The following is a 22,855-nucleotide window of genomic DNA, read 5'->3' on the forward strand; positions in this document are numbered from 1 at the left end:
TTTGTCCAACCAACAAACCAAAACTCAAATGCATTCAATTTATGATACAAAAGGATGATACATTTGAAAGGTTGCAATCAGAGAATGTTTGACATTTTACCTTGATAAATGACTTAAATGCTTAATTGGTTATTGTAATTGTATAATTGTGAAAAATAAGCAGAAGAGTGTAATCATTTGCAGTGACAACCAAAATAATCCCTTACCGCTTGATTTAGAGAAACATTGAGGCAGTGCGTGCTTGTCGAGAGGCTCTCCAGTTACCAGGGTTTTGTTGCTCAGCTCTGCAATCAACACTCTCAGTTCATTTGCCAGTGTTTCTGTGTGAGAGGAGTCTGATTCAGTGGGCGCTTGACCTTTACTGTGTGTCTGTGTGTGTTTCTCTAGGTGTGGATATGTGTGGCAGAACAGTGATGGTTGTGGTTGGACGAAACATCCCAGTGACCCTTATTGACATTGAAAAGGTAACGCACTGCACTCATGGAGAGATTAAATTATATCAGTTTCAAAATAAAAAGATTCAGATGAAGTTGCAGTCAGACTTGATCTGTGTATTTGTGTGCATCTTAATATTAGTCTTAGATAACAAATAGTTTTAAAGCTACAATATGCAAGTACTGTGTTTTATGTCTTAATACAATGTGTGTGTTTGCGAATGTGGCATATTACCCTCACACTTTAAATATATTAATTTACACATATTACACTTTAAATATGTTCAGAGTAAAAAAAGTGTAGCTTAGCTTTTGTTTACTGAGAAATTAAGGTAAACAAATGTATTATTCGTTTGTGATACACACTACCTATTGTGGACAAATACAGAATATGCAGAAATTAGGTTGTTATATTCAAGATTTACCACACTCTACCAAAAACACTAAAACTTGCACCAAAACGAAATAAAACTTAATATAAAAACATGAAAGAGACCAAACCTGCTGCTGTGTAGTTTTAAAGTTGTAGTTGAGAAATATAAACATGATTTTCTAGAATTTAAGCAAGAACTTTGCCAAAAACAAATAGTCTAAAACCCTCACAGTAGTTATTTAAAGGATAAGACTGGATATTATCAATATTTTTCTTATTGTCAACAAATCTCATGTGCAGAAATAAACCAACAATGAACTCATTCTACTTAAAAGTATTTTGTGTTTATCCAGAGTCTGATCTATTGTATTCCTCTGTGCCGTAGACCTCTGTTGTTGTTCAAAAAGTAGTAAAAACACATCAATGAGCCTCACTGCTGAACTTGGTGACATGTTCCTTGTCTCCAAAGAGTGTGGTTTAGAAAGGGCTCCAAAGACTCTGATACCAGATGAAATTCCAATGAAACTTTAAAAGAAAACTTGTTTTGTCTGTGTGTGCGTGTGTGTGCAGGCCCTGCTGTATTTCATACATGTGATGGACCACATCACAGTGAAGGAGTATGTGATGGTTTACTTCCACACACTGACCGGCGAGCACAACCACCTGAACTCCGACTTCCTCAAGAACCTCTACGACATCGTTGACGCCAAGTCAGTGTGACATTTTACACTCCTGAATGACCTGAGCCAGTAACTGCTATACTTAATAACTACCTCTGGGAGGGGTGCACAGATGGGTCAGAGTCAAACATCTAAACCTTACATCAAATGCATGCTAGGATGTGCAATATTTTGCACCAGTGACTCTACATCACTAGAATCCTTTCAGATCCAATAAGAAGACACTGAAGCTGTTACTGCTTTAACCTCCCAGCCACCCAAGGGCACCGACTTTAATGTTCTGTGCTGTATGTTTGCACTAGAATTAACGTCATTTGTCTAATTCCACTGGCCAGCCATGTCTCCGGTATTTAATAGCCAGAACTGCATATCGAACATAGAGCGTGAAGGTTTTTTATTTTTAGTACAGATATACAATGTCATAGAAACATTCTCCAGATGGATCAACAGTCTGACAGGATTCAACATCTCCCTGGCGTTTTCGTTGTTTCTCTGTTTATAGTAATAAGACATCAAGTCTAGCCTGGTGCAACAACTTAATTAAACGTAAAAGTGCAGTATGAGAATGCTCTCATGCCTCCTCGGTGTCTGCTGCTGGATATGATAATGTTTACAGAACGCAACATTTTCTGTGAGGCTTGGCTCTCATTTGACCCTTGTTTGGCCTTCATTTGGTTCTTGCCTTGGTTCTCCTCTGGCTATGCTGAGTTCTGCAGATTGAAGTTCAAATACATTGTTCATGCTACAGTATGACACTACCAAGGCTACAGTGTTTAGGCTTTGGGAAAAGCAAAACGAGCTGTGAAAAGCTGTTTTTTTCGTTGTGGTTTTTGGAAATCTGGCGGCCATATTTGGAACAGGAAACCCTAATTTGGAGCATTTTCTCCAGGTGAAGTATTGGCTGTGACTCAGCCTTAAAGACAAACTTCAGGAACGCTTTCACAATCAAACATAATGACTAACAATGACTAAGTATAAAAGACATGTCCAGAGCTAGATGAGAAAAAGGATCTGCTTTCAAAATTTGAACCCTCTGATTAAAGGGAAACTTGGGGATTTTTCAACCTGGACCCTATTTTCCCATCATTTTAGGTCTAAGTGAGCAGTGGGGACAGCAATATTTTAAATTGGTCGAGTATTGAGCGAGAGCCTTTCAGCCGGCAACCACAAAACGGGCTTCAATGTAATCATATGGGGCAATTGTGCACTTCAGTGTACATCCACTAAAAGTGCTTGTTTTTGCCACTGACAGGCTCATATTGTTATTTTAAGTGTCTGACAATGAAAGTAACGTTAAACACAGGGACTAGCCATCTATAGCAGCATTATGCCTACCTGCAAAGGGATCTATATCTGCGGCAGCCTGCACGTCGGTTTGTTTACGTCTGAGGCTGTGGATAGCTAAGCGTAACGTTAAGTAAGTAACGTTATTCACACAGTTACATGTTAAAATCACATTTTTCTTTAAAAGAAAACAGAAGTGACGGATTATCCTGTGGAAGTGAAAGAGGAAAAACAAAGAATGGAGGCAGAAAGGCAGCAGGATCGTCAGGAAAAACAACGTATAGTAACGGTTACTCCAGAGAAACTGTTGGTGTTCCTGTAGTCACTGCCGTCCTGACAAGTGAAGAGGAGGACTTCTACAGCGTGGGACCTGTTGCTGCCAGACTCAGAAGATCTGGAAGTGTTTACAGTGTAATCACAGCTGTGTAACTACTACAAACGGATTTACTGCGTTTATTAATAGTGTCATCGAAATTAACTGGATGAAAAAAATTAGGCTGGCTAAACCAAATGTTCAGTCTCACATGATAAGAAAAATGTGATTTCAACACACAACTTGGTGACTAACATTACTTCTCTAGTCTATGATCAAACGCTGAGCTGTCCACCGCCTCAGACATAAACAAACCAAAGTGCAGGCTGTCCCAAATATACATCCTTTTGCAGTTAGCCAAAAAAAACGGTGAAAGTCATCCTCAATACATGTAAACAAACTGGCATGCACAGATGAATAAGCACAGCGAGGTTAGTTTAGCCTGCAAACTGCCCTGGAGATATATCCCTTTGCAGTTAGCCATAATACTGCTACGGGTGGCTAGTTCCTGTGTTTAACATTACTTTCATTGTCATACACTTATAATAACAATCTGAGTCTGTCAGTGGCAAAAACAAGCACTTCTAGTGGGCGTACATTGATGGTGCGTAATTGCCCATATGATTATATTGCAGCCTGTTTCCAGTCACTGGCTGAAGCACTTTCGCTCAATACTGGACCAATTTCAAAAATTGTTGTCCCATTAGTCACTTAGACCTAAAATGATGGGAAAGGTTTGAAAGCAGATCTTTTTTCTCAACTAGTTCTGGACAAGTCTTTCATACTTAGAAAAGTCATGTTAGTCATTATGTTTGATTGTGAAAGCATTTAAGTTGAAGATGCCTTCAATGGTTCATCTCTTCACATCTGTTAATAAATAAGTGCTGAAGAACATAGAAACTAAAACAGCATTAGCCTGCTCACACAGAAGATTTACTCACTTTAAATTAAATCTGAATCACATATGGGCAAGTTAGCTTATTCTTGATAAATACACGATAATGTCAGTACCATGTATTTCAAGACAGACTTTAAAATGGTCTTCCTCATCTTAAGATAAACATGTTGATGTTAGAATTGCTGTTCAAACACCCAACAGATGCAGTCCAGATGAAGGAGCTGAATCTCAATCAGAGAGTCTACTGAGAAACTTATAAAATTATAAAATACGCTGGAGGTTGTTTGCCATCACAATGCATTTACAACATTATAACAACAAAAACTGTACACATGGAGTCAGATATTGTATCCGTGATCATGCATCTCTTTCTTTTGTAATCTGCTGTGAGGTTCACCTCACATGAGGGTGAGGGTTTTCATCAAGCTCAATAAGAGCCACATCCTCCAAATGAAATCAGACAGTTACGTTTACAGCCCGCCATAAGAGTAGACCTACAGTTCTGTCTTATCTAAAGTGATCATTTTCAGTCTTCACAAACCCACTGATGGGACTACTGTTCAAACCTGCTGAGTTTTTTTTTTTTTTTTAATTATACTCTAAGAGTTACATTTTCCAGATACCAAATGAGTCACAAGCAGTCAGATGATCACAAAAGGTTTTAAACAAACACATTTGAAAGAGAAAACAAAGGCTAATGCTATAATTATTATCCAAACTGTAGTAACCATCCATCAGACACACTCATTTTTCTGTGCAATGAGGGATTATTACCAACATTTCAGGTGCACTTTCTTTCAGTTTTACCTCTAAATAAAGTGTTTTAGATTATATTAGACAAACTGCTGGTAAGCTGTGGCCTTTTTACAACCCTTCCAGTTATCTGACCATGCATGTTTGGTGCTCTGTTGTGCTTATGTGTTCCCAGATCACAGCAATTACTTGATAATATCCTCAATAACCAATCAACATTCATAACCAATTGCAATTTTTGCCAAAATGAGGAAAAATTTGTCCTGAGTTGAAATAAACTGGAATTATCTTTTAATATTTCATTCACTGTGAGCCAAATATACTGTTTAAAGCAAGATAAGTTTATTGCAAAGCACATTTCATACACAAAGGAAATATGACACAAAACAGATACAAAATACTGTTATAGTTTGTAAAGAATCATTTTGTATTTTTCTGACTTTGAAGATATTTAAAGGGGAATTACAGAGAAACTCCAGGGCTCAAGGGCTTAATAAACGTCTCTAGTTCTAATCTCTTTCTAGTTTCTAGTAACCACAACTAAACAAGTTTCCTGTGTCAGTGGGAAACTCCACGCAGTCATTATGCACCTTTCAACCCCCATGTTCCTTTATTCATTTCTTTCTGAGACTGCTCATTCAGTTGGTTTTTGCCACACCTCTCTTACCTCTTTTCTGTCTGGAAAATCTAGTCAAGAAATAAAGTAGTATTCAATAGTTTTCTTTAAGTGAGGTCAAAATAAAGGCTCATATTCACAATGTTTGTCCTTTATTTTATGAAAAAAAGGTGCCATCCAAAGGCTGCCAAAATCACATGCTGGTTATGTGCTATATTTCAATCACACAGTGATAAATTGGGAGAGGAAACAAAAAGAATGCAACAAAAAATGCCCCATCATACAATCATTGTTGGAAATGAATGAAAACACCTTCATTCAGCTTCCCCTTTCATCGGAACAAGGAAATCCCATTCAGTCATGAACGATAACTGTGACTGTTTAAGAACACTTTGCTGACTCATAACAGAAAGTTGTAGCTCACGGCATAATGCTAATTACCTTAAAATGTCAGGGTTATTTACAGTTCTACAAACCCTCTGCAAACGTTGAGCCTTGGCATATATAATCTTAGTAATGAGAAGATGGACTGGTAGACTGCAGTTTGGACTGGTTTGACACAAACCAACCATCTGAATTAAATGTTTTGGTGTTTTAATGAAGTTGTTTTTTTAAGTTGTTTTTTTTTTGGGGTGGGTTTTTTGCCTTTTTTGGCATTCATTTGAAAAGAGAGAAAAAAATGTCCTTAGATAGAGACCTAAGCTTGGGAGCTCTCTATGTTTTTGTGAGCAGTCTGTTACTTTATTCCATGATTTATTTTTAATACATTTTTTTGGAGGATGGTTATATAAAGTATATAAGACTCCTTACAGTACCGACAGCCCCGGTAGGAATCAAACCCATTCTTCTGGTAATTGTTGAGCTTATTCTGTTCTACAGGGTAAGCAGCACAAACTGCTTTATGTGTTTCAGATCATGTTAAGGGTTCATATTTCATATAAATACAACTTCCATCTATAATGTTATTAAAGGCGTATAGTTTTATACTTACACCCTAACTTGTTTGTCAGGATGCGTGACTAATTTTGAAGCAACTTTTCTCAGTTTCCCTCCTCAAGCAGTTACTGTTTTTTTTTTTTTTTTTTTGGTTAGCCAGGCAGTGTTGATCTGCGCAGGCAATGGAACCACTAACTCTGGCCTGGCATGTCGAGCTATTGATTTGCTACAGATGCATTTTGGCTCCAGACAACCTAACCAGCAGACTGAAGCCAAACATAAAAACAAAAAGTTTCCAATTCTATCTGGCTAAGTTGGGAAATGTTAATCACTTTCTCCAGGAGACAGATGAGCTTGTGAGGTTGATCATTATTTTTGTCCCCTTAGGGGACCAAAGCAGCAGCCACACGTCATGCCTTAGTACTCCTGATTCTCCTGAGTTAGTTTGTCCACTAAAAGATCAAGTCCTCCCTCTCTTGGCTGACTGTTTTGTATTATATTGTATGAACAGATGCATCCTACCCTCGCCAGACCACCACTACGTGTGTGTGTGGCATGACAACGCAAACTGCTGCAAATGTGGCGGATTATTGTCAACACAATGTACTGCCATGACATGAACAGCCAAGTCTGCACTGCCAATGCTGAGTAAATTATGACCTGTTTATAAAAGCTTGCCAGTTACTGATATTTGAAAATAACTACTGATATTTTTGTAGTGATCAGTTTTTAATTACAGTTTAGGGTACTTCAGGTTTGTTGATGTCAGGAGTGGATGAGATTCACCCTGAAGCTCTTGATGTTTTGGGGTTGCCATGGTTGACTCCAGGTTGGTGGCTCCCATCTTTAAAATAGGGAAGCTGAGCGGGTGCTCCGATCAGGGAATCATCAGCTTAACCGGCTTATACCGGTTTGGTGACCTCAGGATTGCATCTCTGCTTTTTGCCAATGATGTGGTTTTGTTGCTTCGTTGGACTGTGACCTTCAGCACGCACTGGGGCGGTTTGCAGCCGAGGGTGAAGTGGTTGGGATGAGGGTCAGCACCTCTAATTCTGAGGTTGTCTGACTTTACCAGAAAACCTTGGATTGCTCCTTGCTGGTTGGGACTGAGTTACTGCCCCAAGTGAAGAAGTTCAAGTGTCTTCAGGTCCTTTTCATCTGTAAGATTCACGAGATTGACAGGCAGATTGGTGCACCATCTGTGGATTTGGCCTCATTGAACCAGTCTGTTGTGGCTCTCAATTTACCAGTCTATTCTAATCCTCACCTCTGGGTATGAGATCATGGAGACAAGTTACTAAAATGAGTTTCCTTTGCACGCTGTTATGGATCACTATTAAGGACAAGTTTAGGACCTCAGTTAAAGCTACAGCTTTTTGGAAACCAGATGTATTGATTTCTTCCTGGACTGGAAGTAAACAAGCTCCTCGATTCAACTAATACAGGTATCAGGAGCTTGTGGGTGAACCATAGCGAGGCCTTCAATGGTTAATGCTAGCTTGGAGCATGGGTACGAGAGGAGTAGTAGTAGGCAAGAAATGCATTCACATATTGATTGACAGCCCTGAGCTCCCACCCTTGACTTTGGCCTCCTCTGACAGGTTAGAAGGGCAAGACTCTTAAAAACCTGAGAAGGGAATATGTCTGTACTGTTGCCAGGCTGTTCAGTGAGCATTAACATATGCTTTGGAGAATATTTCAACTAAAAATATTAGGAAAAACTTACATCCTGTAGCTTTAAGATGGTTCTGATATCTGATAAGTTCTGGTCAGTGCAGCATAGTAAATACAGTACTTTTGCAGGCAGCTGCTGTAATTTATATTGTCCATTTATACATCTGTCCGATCAAATAAATTGTCCAATACAGAGTATTACAAAAACACTTGAGAACTCAGATGACTAAATAAAAAATCTGGGGATCATTATTTGCACGAATTGTATAATTCATATTCCTGGGCACCTTTTTTACTAATTTGACAATTTGATCTGAGAGTGGAGCTGGGAGAAAGGCCAGGAGGTAATCCATCTATTGCTTTAAGTAATATCAAGAAATAAATGTGGGACAAATGTTGGCAGTTGTGACGTCATGGTGGCACTAGTAGAAAAATCAGGGTTACATCAAAACCTCAAATGATTCTCTGGGGACCATGAATGTCTTTACCAATTGACAGGTGAATCTATCTATTTAATAGTTGCTGAGATTTTGTAACTCTAGATGAACCTACAGACAGACTGTCTCTTCTTTTGGGAGATGATTAATAGTATTGTTAACTGATTGCTGGATACACTGACGTGTTGTATTAAAGCCCCAGGTGCAGAGGCTGCCTTATACAGAATAGATGGTTTGATCAAATGCAGATGTGTTAGGTGGTCTTTAAACGGAAAATCTTTTTCTTTCTGCTACAGATCAGCATGTGAGGTTGATCAGGATTCAGTCAGTTTATCAAGGACATTTGAATGGCAAAGTAAAGACTCACTGGCATGGGAGTACCCTGTTTGTCTTTCCAAAGGATGTCTACATTCCTAAATAGGGCCATGAAGTTGTCATGTTTATCTGTGTCAGCTGTGCACAGCTTGGAAACTTTTTTGTGTTCTAAATGTTTGCAGTTTACAAATCTTTAATCAGTGACATTTTCATATAAATGAATATCTTAAGCACTGAGTGATGTGACACTAATGATTCAACTTGTATACAGTTCATTGGAGCCCTCAAACATTGATTTTTCTATACTGGTAGCTTTTGAATGGGAATTGGTATGTTTTTGCATTTCTGTTTAGTTTGGAACGAAGATAAGACCTTGACAGTCAACACTAATGATAGCTATCATCAATGTTGAATGGACAAGAGAAAAGGTGAATGCACATACTAAAAGTCATCTTTCACCAGGTATCCACATCTGTCTGTGCATATGTTCTGCAGGATATCATATAATGTTCTTGGAAGATAATCATTCAAGATGTTAATTGCCAAGTACATTGGCCTTAAGCAGGTTACATACACTACAGGTCGGTGTGCTGCATGAGAAGTTGAAAGGGAAGGATAATGTTTGCTTTTGTGTGTGTGTATGTGATAAATGTTTCCATGCTAAAGTTGTGTTTTTTGGGAGAGAACCTCACACCATTGGACTCAATTACAGTGACTTCACACTTATCTTCTCTTTCAGAGTGCTTATAGAGTATCATTTTCTCTTCATCTTAGTTATAGTCCTCAGTTTCACACAATTTCTCATTCTTCAGTTTTTCTTGTGTTATATTAAAGAATTAGTGAGTCATTGTCATAACATTGCTATAAAATATTCTTCCTGAGGCCTTCTGTTTTATCTATGGCAGGTTTAAAAAGAATTTGAAGGCCTTCTACTTTGTGCATCCAACATTTCGCTCAAAGGTAAGATTCTGTCTTGTCATATATTGAAAATGATTGATATTTGCTCACTTTATATTCAGGCAGTAAGAAGAAGTAGTGGTAGTGGTAGTTGATCATACATACTTATTTACTCATTTACTCAATCCACTCATTTACTTAATTTATTGCTGTATATACTTAAATACAAGTGTCAGAGGTCCACTAACTAAATTTTCATCATATCAAAGATGTGCAAATGATGATAAATTTGAGTTCCAAAAACTCCAGAACTATGTACAAGAACAACATTTCTGTATTAATGGGACAATGACACCGTAGAATAAAAACTCCTTAAATTTGGACACAAAAGTTATGATGATCTGGTGGTGACACTGATGTAAGTGTTCAATAGTGAGTCTGCTGCGGTATGAGATCCATTTTAAGAGATGTTCCACTGAAAATCAGTATTTTGTGATGGCCCATCACTGTAAGTACAGATGTGGCCGAATTGACCCAGTGGCCCATTTTATTAAAATAATACACTGTTTGCCCTGAACAGTGTTGAAATTAAAAGATATTTTATTATCAGTCCATGTCTATGTTTGGTTTGCAGTGGAACAAAGCAAAAAAGTTGTGAAAATAACTGAATTCATGCTTATTCTACAAAAACATTCTAAATCTGCCTGGACAAACTTATTGGTACCCTTTAGAAGTGGTAAGAAATAATTGATTTGTAGTGATACTTAAAGCAGACTATTGTGTTTTAATTAGGATCACAGGTGTTTTCAATCTTATAATCACTCATGCAGCCAGTTTAAAAGGAGAAAATTACTCACTCTGCTGTTTTGTGCCACTGTGCATCATACTGAACATGGAAAACAAAGAAAACTAGAGAGTGGTCTGAAGACATTAGAAAAAAGGTAATAGCCAAGCATGGTCAATGTAAAGGTTACAAGACCATCTCCAAAGAGCTTGATGTTCATGTGACCACTGTTGCCAATATTATTAGAAGTTTAAGGCCCAGGAAACTGTAGCCAACATCTCTGGACGTGGTCGCAAGAGGAAAATTGGCCAGAGATTGAACAGAAGGATTGCTCAAATGGTCGAGAAAGAACCAAGGAAAACTTCAACACAGATCCAAGCTGATCATCAAGTTCAAGGTTATATAGTTTCAAGTCGCACCATCCGTCACTGTCTGAATGAAAATGGGCTCCATGGTAGAAGTCCCAGGAAGACACCACTTCTAAGAGGGAGACACAAAAAAGCCAGACTGGACTTTGCCAAAATGCATGCTGACAAGCTGTAGTCCTTCTAGGAGAATGTGCTTTGGACAGATGAAACAAAATTAGAGCTTTTAGGTAAATCACACCAACCCCATGTTTACAGAAACACCTATGTTTAAGAAAAATGAAGAAAAGAACACCATGCCTACCATTAAACATGGAGGAGGCTCAGTGATGTTTTGGGGTTGCTTTGCTGCCTCAGGCACTGGCTGCCTTGAATCTGTGTAGCACAATGAAATCAGAAGACTATCAAGGCATTTTGGAGAGAAACATTCAGCCCAGTGTCAGAAAGCTGTGTCTTAGTCGCAGGTCATGGGTCTTCCAGCAGGATAATGACCCCAAACATACATCAAAAAGCACCCAAGAGTAGATTAGGAAAAAACGTTGGACCATTCTGAAGTGGCCTGCTATGAGTCCTGATCTGAATCCCATTTAACAGCTGTGGAAAGAGCTGAAACTTGCAGTTGAGAGACAGCACCCTTCAAACCTGAGAGAACTGGAGCAATTTGCCTAAGAAGAGTGGGCCGAACTACCAGTGGAGAAGTGTAGAAACCTTATTCAGAGTTACAGAAAGCACTTGACTGAAGTTATTGCCTCCAAAGGCTGTGCTTCAAAATATTAAGTTAAGGGGACCAATATTTTTGGACATGCCATTTTCATTTGTTTTATTGTATTAAATAATATGTTAAGTTGTAAATCAAAAGCAAAGTTTCAGTTAATACTGAGAATTTTTTTTTTTCTTTTTTAAAGGTGGAAGGGTACCAATATTTTCGGCCACATCTGTATGTAGATGCTAATCCTGATCCAGATGCAAAATCAAAACATTTAAATATTTTTCTGTACTTAAAATAACAAATCCAGAGGATTGTACAGTCTTGGCGGAGGTATGCGCTCTCACAGTGCATTCTGGTTTATATCTTTTTCTTTGTTGTTTGCTGGAATTACAGCACTTTTTGCTCCAATGGCCAAACCCCCCTTTGGAGATCATTAAAATTTCATTAGACCTCATCTAGCTCTGTTGTTTTCTTTCGAAAGGGACGTTCAATCCTGCTTTTGTTTATATCTTGATAACGTAATCGTATATACACCATCTATAACTGATGAAGTTTTCCTTTCTTGTTTCCTCTCACTTTCATCATTTTTTACTGACTCACACCAGGTCTCGACGTGGTTCTTCACCACCTTTAGTGTGTCAGGGATGAAGGACAAGGTCCGCTACCTGGACAACCTGCCTCAGCTCTTCACCTGGATCAAGCCTGAGCAGATAGACATCCCTCCTTTTGTCCTTGAGTACGACGCACGGGTAAGCAGCAAAACACACACACACACACACACACACACACAGATCCATAACACACTCAGACACAAACACAAGTGGAATTGTTGGCACATAAACTTCATGCTCGTTTAAGTTTTACATTACATTACAGTTACATTAAGTTTTACATTTTTTACATTTTACATTACATCAAGGTTTGCATGTTTATCTGTGACAGTTTGTGACAATCTTTTTCAAATCCCATCAACTCAGTTCTAAAATCCTGAAAGTTCTCATTTTGAGGTGGAAACTTGCTGATGTGACAGTAACATTACATGGAAAGAGGTTTAATTCTCTAACCTCTTAACATTCCTTTGTCTGGATTCAGTCTCTCACTTTTTAGATTGTCTCATTTTCAAATGTGTAAATGTCAGGTGGAAGCCAAAGCTATATCTCGTAATTGCCAGGTCATCTGACCCTTTTAAATACTTAGTAAGCAGAAATACTGTGCTAAATTATGGTAAGATTAACTTTTTGTATATAATATTCATCCAGTTTGGAAAGAGCTGGAGATGAACCATCTGCATTGTCTTTGCAGTGGGTGCTTTACTAAAATAACAAGACTAGACCTTTGACCCCTGAATTTCTTTCTGTAAATGATGCTGGAACTCTTGTGGGTTCCAAAAGATGCATCCTGTTTTCTGTGCGTCACTGAGATGAGGGGCAACATTTTCAGGGTTCTTCTCAATGCTTTTTCCTAACATTTGGTGGTGTTGCATACAGTTAAGCTTGGGATATTGGCCATATTTAAGACCCACCACAATATTCAGTTGATAAGTGGAAAACTTCTGGAATTTGAAACAAATTATCTTTTTACTTTGTTTTGTTCTTGGTGGACATATTCTGATTTTTTGTTATTTATATACTGTTATATCTATACTAAACATGGTCAAAGTTCCAGAACTTGAGGTTAATGTATGTAGAAATGCTTCCTGCAATTTAAATACCCAGGCTTCAACCTGCTTTGAAGGCTTTGTTTGCAGCTTTTTTTTCTACCTGATGGCTGTTTATAGCCTTCGTTGATAAGGTTGTTGCTAAGGTTTTTCTATGTGTTGTTTGCGTTGTCCACACTCATGGGTCTGATCGGATTTCAGCTCAAACATGTACAGATGTGTTTGGGAAATTTATATTTCAAGTAGTGAAATCCTACTACTAGCGTTTGTTTCATGGTTTGTTGATGTAGCCTCCAGAGCTGACGGAACTCTGTCGAGGGGTGGCTTCTGGAACTTAACCAATCAGGGGGATCTAAAAGAGACAGGAGCTAAAACAGCCTGTTTCAGACAGAGGGTGAACTAAGGGGCTGTGTTAATGGTCAGTATGAGTTAAATAAGGAGTTTTTGTAAATGTTCTATATGTAAGACTTATGAAGCAATTTACATTCATTAATATTTTTTATTGCCAATGAGTGAACAGGTTGTAACAGAACTTAAAAAATGAGACCTTCCGCTTGTCAGTTGGGTATATCAGCCTGTGGACTGATTTCTGTGTTAAGGTCCCGGCCCAGATTTTCTGCGAAAATCCAACGAATGTGACGTTTTCGCATGCTCTTGCCTTGCCTTTCTCCCGCTAATGCCAACAAATGGCATCTACCACAACAAAAACAGTGCTATCTAAGTAGAAACACCATGTAGGCCCTAGATATTAGCTCTCTGGCTAATGAGACAGCTAGCTAGTTCCATCAACCACCACACATTTCACTACAAAACACCCCCGCAACAAGCACACACACAGTTAAAACAACATTATTTCTTGAACAAAGGACCAGAAAACAAGCTCCAGAGCGATAGCAGAACATAGGTTACCCCTTTTGTTTTTTCTATTGATTGTCCAAAGGTGGTAATAAACGCACATTTCACAACAAAACCACAACGCGTTGCTCCCCAGCCACAGTGCGTTGATCCCTGGCCACAGCTCCCTAAGCCCACTAGTGTTAAGTAAACACGATCGGTAAAAAAAAAAAGTTGTGGGCTTGCGATTCGGGTGGTTGATTAACGCATATTTTAGTGGGTTGGACAGCTCTCTCTGGCCAGCGGCCACAGCAAAAGTTAACACCTAAATTTCACAGTCATTGTTACATTTCAAATCCAGTATGATAGAATACAGAGGCAGAACAAAACAGTCCTAACAGAATGTGCTGAGTAGGGGTGGGACAAAAATGTGGTAATGAATTGTTTTGCAATATGTTAAGATACACTTTTACATGTTCTAGTAGTAGTAATAAGTGTTCCTGTTGTAGTCAGATGTTATGCTCTCTCTGTTTCTCTCTGTGCCAGTATTCTTGAGATGCTAGTTCCCCTGTCGTACTTATCAGGAACTTATTATTAGATCATTCTCGGTCTCTGTCAGGGAATTTAACCATCAATGTGTGAAAACAGTGGGCTGACCTCCTTTAAAGCTGGAGCACAGTGCATTTCCCCTTTTCAGCACTGCAGCCAGCCAGTGAATTGTGTAATGACTTTCATATCATCACCTGGGTGTTGCTGTTATACAGAAACACTTTGGTGTGCTGGGCTGAATTGCAGTGCAAGTAGAGTCCAGGAAATAATTATTCTTTTTGTTCAGTGAAATCTAATCTAATAGGTTCTTAGGATGAAACTCTGTCAAGGGCTTAATTAGGGCTGGATGTAAGACGCAGGCAGATCATTCTCCCAGAACACACACCATATCGTACACAAACTAACTTAAAATATGGACTGTAGCCTATATGATACTGCCAGATAGAGTGTAATACAATGATTTTAACAACCTTAAAGGGAAACTTAGGTATTTTTCAACTCGGACCCTATTTTCCCATCTTTTTGTGTCTAAGTGACTAATGGGGACAACAGTTTTTGAAATTGGTCCAGTATTGAGCAAGTGCACTTCAGCCGGCAGCTGCAAAATGGGCTGCAATGTAATCTGATGGGATAAAAGTGCCCCATCAATGTATGTCCACTAAAAGTGCTTGTTTTTGCCACTGACAGGCTCAGATTGTCTAACAACATTATGGAAAGGACCATATAAAATGTTTTTCTTTACCTTCCTCTTGATCTAGTCTGTTTGTCTCGCTGGAGGAGAAGTCTCGTTCTGAAATCTTGCGAGAGTTGAGTTGTTGTTGAAATCAGCTTAATATTCAGCCATGACAGATTTATCTCTAGAGGAGTGCCAGGAGGAGTGTGTTGCGTTGGAGTACAGAAAGCATAGCTTGGTGTTATCTAAAAGATTTTCAAAGTCCATCCATCCATCCATCCATCCATCCATCCATCCATCCATCCATTTTCCGCCACTTATCCGGAACCAGGTCGCGGTGGCATCAGACTGAGTAAGGAAACCTAGACATCCTTCACCCTGGCAGTGCCCTCCAGCTCCTCCTCCAAGCCGTTCCTAGGTCAGAAGAGATATGTAGTCCCTCTAGCATGTTCTGGGTCTGCCCCGGGGTGTCCTACCAGTTTAACGTGCCTGGAACACCTCCAGAGGGAGGCGCTCAGGAGACATCCTAACCAGGTCCCTAAACCACCTCAGCTGGCTCCTTTTGATGTGAAGAATTAGCGGCTCTACTCTGAGCTCCTCCTGGATATCCGAGCTCCTCACCTTATCTCTCAGGCTGAGCCCAGACACTCTCCGGAGGAAACTCATTTCAGCCGCTTGTATCCGTGATCTCATTCTTTCAGTCACTACCCAAAGCTCATGACCATAGGTGAGGGTTGGGACGTAGACCGACTTGTAAATTGAGAGCTTTGCCTTCTGGCTCAGTTTTTCTTCACCACAACAGTTCAGTACAATACCCGCATTACTGCTAATGCTGCACCAATCTGCCTGTTAACCTCATGCTCCATCTTACCCTCACTCATGAACAAGACCCCGAGATACTTGAATTCCTTCAATTTTCAAAGTCATGGCTGAATATTTAGCTGATTTCGACAACAACTCAACTCTTGTGAGATTCAGAATGAGACTTGTCCTATGGTGAGACTTGTATAAACATAATAACAAACAGACTGGATCAAGCGAAAGGTAAAGAAAAACATTTTATTTCTCCATATGGTCCCTTCATAATGTTGTCAGACACTTATAGGAAGAATCTGAGCCTGTCAGTGGCTTTTATTGGACGTACATTGACAGGGCACTATTGTCCCGTCAGATTACATTGCAGCCTGTTTTGCAGCTGCCGGCTGCTGCGCTCTCACTCAATAATGGACCAATTTCAAAAATTGTTGTCCCCATTAGCCACTTAGACACAAAAAGATGGGAAAATAAGGTCCAGGTTGAAAAGTTTCCCTTTAAAGCTTCTTAAAGGGAAAATTGCTGCTTACTAAGGGTGTGCCCGAATCCAAATACGTTATTTGGCAAAGCACAAATAGTCAGTTATTTTGTACAAATATTTTAAAAATTATTTGTTTTTGGGAAGAAAAAAACAAACATGTCAAATACCAGCACGCAGGTTGGTTACATCGCTATCTCAGCCTCTTTCCTCTGCTCCGCTGTTATGTCTATCAGCAGGTCTCAACTAAGGGAGTCACATCCACCTGCTACATGACGCAGATTTCCTAATTTGGACATCACTCCTTGAGTTGGGGATGTTCCCCAGAGATAAAGCTGAGCTACTGACACAAGTGAAGTGCTTTCAAGGGACTCTCCGTAATCTGTTGTTCCCCTTCTCCTTTCCACAAAGTTAGGTTGTAAAAAATAGGCAATAAATGAAAAGTGCAAAGCAAGAAACACCTTTGAAGTTCTTCTCTACACGTTTCACGCTGTGTTGTCTTTGTGTTATGGGTGTATATATAGGTAGAGGTCTGTCTGCACCTTTGCGATGTACTTGGTTTTAATTCAGTAGTCAGCGCAGTCATCTATGATCTGGGAGACTCGAGTTCAAGACCCGGTGTGGGGACCTTCTTCGTAAGATAGTTTATTCATAAACACTTTAACACTTTAATATCCTAAAATTAAAAGCATAATAAAAACAAAAACTGGATTTTTACACCTATTTCCACTTTTATTCGAATACAAATATAAATAATTTTGCTGCCTCAACAAACATAGATACAAATACAAATACTGGGCTCTCTGCACATCCCAAATACATTCACACACACACACACACACACAGAGTCCCATGGTATTTCACTGTGATATAGTAACACCTGTAACACTGATAAGCAGCGTGAGAGAATTACAGGAGAGCTTGAATTTCCACTCACTTCAGATAATTGTAGCATTCCTGGAAAGTGTGCTGAAAAGATAAAAGAACACAATCAGCTTTCTGGAGGCCTCTCATTCAAAGGTACAAACCGCAGAGATGGTGTTTCATCAAACAGAGAAAAAGTAAAACCTCCCCAAGCCCACCTCTTGCTTTGTTTGTTAAATAATAACTTTCTTTCATAATGCTTTTGCCTGCAGTCAATTTGGTTGTCATGGTTACAGTCAATGACACGGTGCCACAATTGTAATATAGCAGTTGTAAGTCTGCCAGAATGATGCATTCATGGGCAGTCCACATCAAGAGTGTCCACTCTTGATGCTGAGCACTATTTGCTGCCCCTCAGCCCTCAGGGTCAACTGCCATGAATAAGTTATCAACCTGTGGGAGACAAATGATGTCACTGCTGAGACATTTTTGTTAGTGATTGGCCCAGGGGCTGTGTCCTGTTTAATCCATCCAACAGTTAATCTATTTGCTGAAATACCCAAATAGTGACCAGGGCCTTTGTTTCCCTCAACCACAGAGAGAACTAGGCCTTTATTCAAAACAGGTTTATACTTTTTAAGAGACAGACAGATTTATAATTCACCCTGTTTTGCTTTTTTTATTATGTATTATTTTATTTTAGTAAGAAGCCTCCCTGTTTCCTGATCTGCTCCAGTTTAAATTTGCTGTTGATGCTGTTTGCTGTTCCTGCAAACTCAACACTTCTTCCAGGCTTCCATGTTGTCTTAATAAGTTCAGGATAATGCAATTTTAGCAGCACTAATTCCATCACTACAACAGCAGAGTCATGTCACGCCATGCTTCTTTGAGTTTATTTTCAGTAACAGAAATACTGTTTTTATTCACTAAATAAATCCAACTGCTTTTATTTAGCTGTTTTTCTAGCAAGTTACCGTCAATGAAACTCAACCCCACATAAAAAGCATAGGCATATAGGTGTATTCCCTGTGGATTATGCCCTATCTAGGCAACTTTGCATCTTTTGATTTGTGACTTTTTTCTTCTTCTCCATCACAGATGAATGGACCGTTCCATCCCTCCCAGTCTTCCGGTCTGTGACAGGAGACCAGTCAAATGTCTCTGTCAAGGTGACAAGATGGTGACGGCCTGTCAAATGGAAGCCATTTATGGACATTATGTTGCCTGTGTGGTCTGAACTGCTACCATTCTCTTAAGGATCTGAACCATAGTGGGGAAAATCTCCTTTTGTCCTTCCAAAAGGACAAAATTAACCGACGCAGCCCACGTTTAGAAGCATGTGGCGTGGTAAGCGGTCGAATCTCACCCACCACAAACTATTTGTGGATCTCGTATGGTTTCTGGATTATGCCTTACACCAAGAGTTCTTATTCAGCAGTTTCTTCAAACACCCCTAAATATGAAGTATCATGTCAAGCCTGACAGTTCCTCAAAGCCATTTTCATTGTGCGGTCATATCAGACGTCCTCGCCCATGTCTCACAATATTGCAAGACTTTTTCATATGCTGGAGTAAGACTTGGGGAGATGACGTCTGTCTTGTTTTCCACACCATTTCATTCTATGTTGTACCACGTTGCCCTGCGGAAACTCTGGATCAAGTAAAGACTAATGCTGCATTACACTCAGTTGAAAGTTGTAAATTCCCACCTGGTAGGTTGAAATAACAACTTTTGTCTTTGATAGACAAAAACAATGCTCCTCATCCAACAGCTAACGTCAGGAATGTCGCTCTGTTAGCTAGCTAGGTAGCATAGAATATTAACTTTACATCTCAAATGTATGTGTATCCATTTACCAACATAAGCTTTAAATTCACACAAAGTGTGTGGGTGGATTTAAGGTGATGCACTGAAAATGTTTTTCAAGAGTTGATGTCAGATATCTGCATCTCAGAAACCTCAGTTTTCCATTGCATGAAGTTTGTAATTTCCCACCAGTAGGTTGTGGCCCTACTGGCAAGTCTAATCTGGAACACAGCAGCGCAGATATGTTTCTGCCAAGCTGGTGAACATAATCTAGGATAGTAGTACTGAGACAATTAGTCGATGAATCATTTAGTCAACAGAAATTTCAGCTGCAATATTTTTAAAAATCAATTAATCGTTCAAGTTATTTGACAAGCAAAAATACCAATCATTCACTGGTCCCAGTTTCTCAAATGTGAGGGTTTGCTACTTTTTTTGTTTCATATTCTTATAAACTGAATACTTTTTGGATTTGGGACTCTTCGTCACACAAAACAAGCAATTAGAAGACATCACCTCTGGAAACTTATGGTGGGCATTTTTCTATTAGTTAGTTGATTAAATTTAAAAATGAATGCAATAATTGATTATGAATATAATTATAGGTTGTTACCTCTCTGGCAAGGTCAGTCATAAAGTTCTCTTCTTCTATGGTACTGCCTGCTTGAGTATAGCTAGCCTACTTGTCAGGCTGAAGGTCCTTGCTGTCTGCAGGATGCATTTTATAGCTTTATGCCAGAGGTCTCAACCCAGAGGTCAGAACGTGATAAAGGGGACTACAAACAACATTCTCTTACTGCACTAACGTATCATCATGTAATTGCTTCCACAATTGTAATTTATGTCTTGTGAAACTGGTTTTCAGCTGCTTTGCTTCCTCTGATGTTTATTCTTTGGTTGAACTGTTCAAATGCCAAAAAAGGATGAGAATCACTTCCTTACGGCAGTTGGCACCCTCGATGAGGAAGAAAAGTACAATTAACTGACTTTTCTTTTGCCCTTGCCAATAGAGCTTAACATTTTTGTGCCTGTTTGTTTGTTAAAATGAGCGTTTTGTTCCTCAGTCACTAATTTTCCTTTTTATTTGCACAGTTGGCTCCACTTCATTTGGTGTTTTCAAAATGCACAAATAGTTTAATTTAACTTGGACTTCCAGACCGGTGGGTTTACTTTATCTAATTGCAAATCAAATGTACTGAACTGAACTTTGAAAACATTCCTGTGATTGTCTAAACCTTCGAAGCAGTTATTATGTAGCAAACCCCATCTGTCTGGTACCCCGAGAGGTAACACTATCAAAATAGACGTAGACTCTGTCTAACTAACGTCACCATCAAAGAAATGTCACCTGCATGTAGTTTTGTCTTCACCAAGTCTTCTCCAGTTGGCTGGTCTTCCACACACTGTCAGGAATCCATACCTATTTAAATAAGTTCAAGTCCTCACTAACAAGAGATACTGTATCAGTGATTCAAAATCCCGACACAGTCAGACAGGTCAGGTGACACTATCGTACAGTACCGTATCGTATGAGTTCAGTTTGAAACTTGAGGCTTCTTAAATTGTAACTTACATGTTGTTGGAGTTTGTATATTTAAACGGGGAGATGTGCCATGTCAGTTACTCAAGGATCAATCACCAGATCGTTGCTCAAGGATCCATCAAGGACCAGATCAATCAATCACCCTGTAAATAAAATGCAGTTAAACAGATGTTGATCCTGTAATCAACGTTCAGTGTCTTTATATCTTATTTTTCTAAAACGAATGGAAGAAAAACATCCAGTGCGGTTAGGTAATTCAAAGCAAAATTGCATGAATGAAACAAATGAGTTTTCCTTAACTGACCAACTTTTTCAACCTGCTTTTAGAAAAAGAAGATTTGAAGACTGAACATGATGCAGAGTTGTTTAAAATGTCATAAATATGACTATGAAATGTCACTCACTGTTCTCCCTTCGACTGTTTATGAAGAAACCAGAAAAGCAGCTTTAGATCAGTGAAATCATTAGCATACACTTAATTGTCACAACTGTGATCATGTCAGAATGTATATGAATGATGAGCCAAATTTTGAGTTCTTGGAAATGTATATTATCTTTTTTATGATTTCAAATTGGTGAATGGAAGTTGGTTGTTCATAAGATTTACAGTCCATAAGTACAGGAAGTGTGAACACCAGTGATGTCACTGTTGGATTTCTTGAATTCTTGTTTTTTTACACACTGATTAAAATGATTTTCCTCTGTAAAGATGTTTTATTTTTCAGTTACTTTGGTAATTGGAGGCTCCAATTGTCCTATTAGAAAAAAGTTGTAAGTGTTGTAGAAAGGTCAACATCCTTAATTCATGATTAATACAAAGACAATAAAGCTCATATCTATCATTTGCCACAAGTTTGACACTATAGAAAATTATTGGTTTTAATAATGAGTCAAATCAACTGCGACATCAAACTCAATTCTTAGTTGAGAGAATACAAAGAAAAATGACAAGTCAAAGTTAATTATTTCCGAAATGTTGTGTGTGTGTATACTTATAACACTGTTCAGGGAATGTGCTGAAATTTGTTACAAAGGGAAAATGAGATCCTTCACTTACAGCCAATCGGTGATGATTGAAAAAAGTATCCAGTGAAATATTGTAGATGAAAATCTAGCTCAAGGCTCATGTCCAGACATTCAAGTATTACGTGTTGGAGAGCTTAAACCTGTACTGCAGCCAAACGTCTGTGATGATTAAATACTCCTTAAATCAGAGTTCTCTTATAAAATGTTAGATGGATACTTTCAATTATATATTTCAAAAATCTTCCCATGGCTATGAGTTCAAGCTTTTTAATATTTTAGGAGTGATGTCTCCAGTGAGAAGAAATAAAACGTGAGTAATAAATGAAGTAGGGCAGAATTACGTGGTTGTCATGATTCAACTTTCCCTTAAATTCACTGGTCAAAATAGAAAAGAAAAACTTCTTCAGGATAAGGTTCAAGTTAGTATGTTAAAGTTTTCTTTAAATGTTCTTTTTCTTACTTTTCAATCTTACTGAATGAAATATCAAAACACTTCCCTCTGTTATCCCATGAGTTTAAAATCCAAGAGAAAACTCCCTTGAGACTCTATCTAGAATCGGAGTGATGATAATCAACAAGGGCAACATGATGTGGGTGTTTCATCACAAAACCATAAAATTATGAATTCTAAGTCTAGTACAGCTACTGATTTTTCCAGTGGTGAAAATAGTATTCAGATCCTTTACAAACGTGCAAGTACCACAGAATGAAAATACTACAGTTAATCAGCATTAAGATATTATCAGCAAAATCTTAAGAATCAAAGGTAAGAGTAATCATTATACAGAGATTGGCCCATGTTAGTTTTATATTATAGGATAATAACTACTAATGTGTTCATGTCTAAGCATCATTTTAATGTTGCAACGGGTCACAAATATATTCACTTAACTTTTTTAGAAAGCCTGAGTAATTTCCTTAAACTACTGGGCACTGTACTTTTTAGATAACGTTACTCAGAAATAAATGTAGCATTTGTTGGGAACTATTTTCAGTCGTGAATTAGTACACATTCGGTGCTCTAGTGAGCATTTCCAGCAGCAGGACAGTGTTGAGGAACTGATTCAAAATAAATTATAATGCTCGTGTTTATTGTAATGAAGGAACATGTCACCAGTGTAATGGTGTGGCTCACTGATGTAT

At 38.6% G+C, this 22,855-nt stretch overlaps 1 protein-coding gene across 1 annotated transcript in view; it reads left to right on the plus strand.

The window, feature by feature from the left end:
- The window catches only part of gdap2 (ganglioside induced differentiation associated protein 2), a 41,362-nt gene extending 20,336 nt beyond the window's left edge, over window positions 1-21,026 (plus strand). Inside the window, exons 10-14 of the mRNA XM_044365861.1 lie at window positions 388-464; window positions 1,378-1,517; window positions 9,619-9,673; window positions 12,074-12,217; window positions 18,435-21,026. Of these exons, the coding sequence (XP_044221796.1) occupies window positions 388-464; window positions 1,378-1,517; window positions 9,619-9,673; window positions 12,074-12,217; window positions 18,435-18,476 (458 nt within the window). The 3' untranslated portion in view covers window positions 18,477-21,026. The remainder of the gene's footprint in view (window positions 1-387; window positions 465-1,377; window positions 1,518-9,618; window positions 9,674-12,073; window positions 12,218-18,434) is intronic.
- Window positions 21,027-22,855: the final 1,829 nt, after the last annotated feature.

Source organism: Thunnus albacares, chromosome 11, assembly GCF_914725855.1.
Source record: "Thunnus albacares chromosome 11, fThuAlb1.1, whole genome shotgun sequence".
In the NCBI taxonomy this organism is placed as follows: domain Eukaryota; kingdom Metazoa; phylum Chordata; class Actinopteri; order Scombriformes; family Scombridae; genus Thunnus; species Thunnus albacares.